Source organism: Propithecus coquereli, unplaced genomic scaffold, assembly GCF_000956105.1.
Source record: "Propithecus coquereli isolate 6110/MARCELLA unplaced genomic scaffold, Pcoq_1.0 Scaffold69, whole genome shotgun sequence".
NCBI classification, from domain to species: domain Eukaryota; kingdom Metazoa; phylum Chordata; class Mammalia; order Primates; family Indriidae; genus Propithecus; species Propithecus coquereli.
Window position 1 is genome coordinate 1,197,702 of NW_012152951.1, and position 1,945 is coordinate 1,199,646.

Consider the following 1,945-nt stretch of genomic DNA (forward strand, 5'->3'; position numbering starts at 1 on the left):
GAAATGCTGGGTTCAACAAGATTAAAGAAAACTTTCTTTAGTAATAGACCTCTCCAGACACCTTAACATGCTATAATGAAATGTACATCTTCAGCATTTGCCCAACTGATTTGACCATAGCACATCGAGGCAGAGCAATGAATGAACTTTATAACACAACCTTAGGAAATACAAAGATGGGTATGTTCATAGGTGCACACATCACCTTCTCTCAAAAACCTTCTCAGTGTCACCCACCACACAGATATTTTTCTGTTGTTCACTGTCCAAAGTAATCTCTTCCTCCTCTAACCTACATTCAAAGTGTTCATTCATCATAGTAATTACTCATGTAAAGTCTATATCCTCCGACTACCTCGTATCCCTCATGCCTAGGATAGCGACTAGTGCATAGTAAATGTTCAATATACATTTTCTGAATTTGTTATTCATGAATTCAGTGTGGACCCAAGGGAGGAAAAAGCAATATGTATCATTCTACCGAACACCTTGGCCTTGTTTTTATGTCGACAGAGATCCACTTCAAGAAAAAGAAAATCATGACCACACTATAGAAAGAGAATATCTCTACTTTTAAGAAAGTACACATTATCCTTTAAGTTTTCTACAACTCTAATGGAACTTTCACAGCTGGGCTTCCTTTGGCAACAGCAAATGAGGGTATAAGAGGAATAATTTTAATACCTGATCCCAGGAGATTGGTCCATCATCTGACTCTTTGTCCGCGGATACAGATAGATCAGGGTAGACCCAGTCATGGATAGTTATGTTGCTTTGTTTCCTTTGAAGTTGATGGATTTTATCCTTTTGGATACAGGTACTTCTGGTCCAGAGAGTGTTGAGAAGTTTGTCTAGTTCTAGAAATTTCATATAAAATCTGGTGTCACATAGAATAGACAGGTCAAGTTCAGAATAATCACAATTTCACATGGCCAGAGCTCAGATATTCCCTTACAAAGATAGTGCCCACCATATTCGTATCCTTCAGACAGTAGAATGTTCCACAAGTGGAAATGCCTTCCATTGAGCCAAGTATATATTTTTTCTATCAAAATGTAAATTAAAGATGAAACTGGCTTAATCCTTAGGAAATTTATTCCCTTGACACACTATACACCCTTAGTAGATTATTATTTTAGTGTAGTTAAGTCAATCAAATGGTTTTCTTCCTAAGTGTATATGCAGAAAAGAAAAAAGAAATGAAAAGGAGCTGAGATTAAAGAGACAAACTAGACCTTGTTTTCTAATGCTACTGTGATATGGCTACCAGTTTACAGATTATAGTTTAGTTTTCCTCAGTACAGCTCTAGGCTTTTTGAAAATGATTGATACAAAGAAGCATTAAATATAATAGTAAATTTCTATGGACTTGGGAATATCATGTCTTTGTAATTTTCCTAAATGCTATCATCAGTGGTAGGAAAAATTACAAACTAGAGTTTTATTTTAAATGACCAGTTTTTATTTTTTAAAAAAGTATGCCCCTTGCAAAGAAATGGGAAAAAGGGACCCATATTCAGGAACAAGAGCAGCCGATAAATATATCTCTAAATATTTTAAGATGTTGGATTTAGCAGACAAAGACTCCAATGCAACTATTACGATATGTTTAAGGAACCAACGGAAATTACATTTAAGGAATTAAAAGCAAGTATGACAACAATAAATCAACTAATAGCAATAAGGAAATCAAAATTATATAAAAGTCCAAATGGGGAGTTCTGGAGTTGAAGAATACCGACACAAATATTCAAAACTGAAACAAAACAAATTCACTAGAAGCACTCAACAGCATATTTGAGAAGGCAGGAGGAAAAAAAATCAATTGAACATGAAAACAGATTAATAGATATAATCCATTCTGAAGAACAGAAAGAAAAGTAAGAAAAGAACAAGTCTCAGAAACCTGTGGAACAATAGCAAGTATATCAACATATATGTATTG

General features: G+C 34.5%; 1 protein-coding gene across 1 annotated transcript in view; it reads right to left on the bottom strand.

The window, feature by feature from the left end:
• The window catches only part of SLC39A12 (solute carrier family 39 (zinc transporter), member 12), a 55,125-nt gene that overhangs the window by 35,771 nt on the left and 17,409 nt on the right, over positions 1-1,945 (bottom strand). Inside the window, exon 4 of the mRNA XM_012660896.1 lies at positions 685-857. Within this exon, the coding sequence (XP_012516350.1) occupies positions 685-857 (173 nt within the window). The remainder of the gene's footprint in view (positions 1-684; positions 858-1,945) is intronic.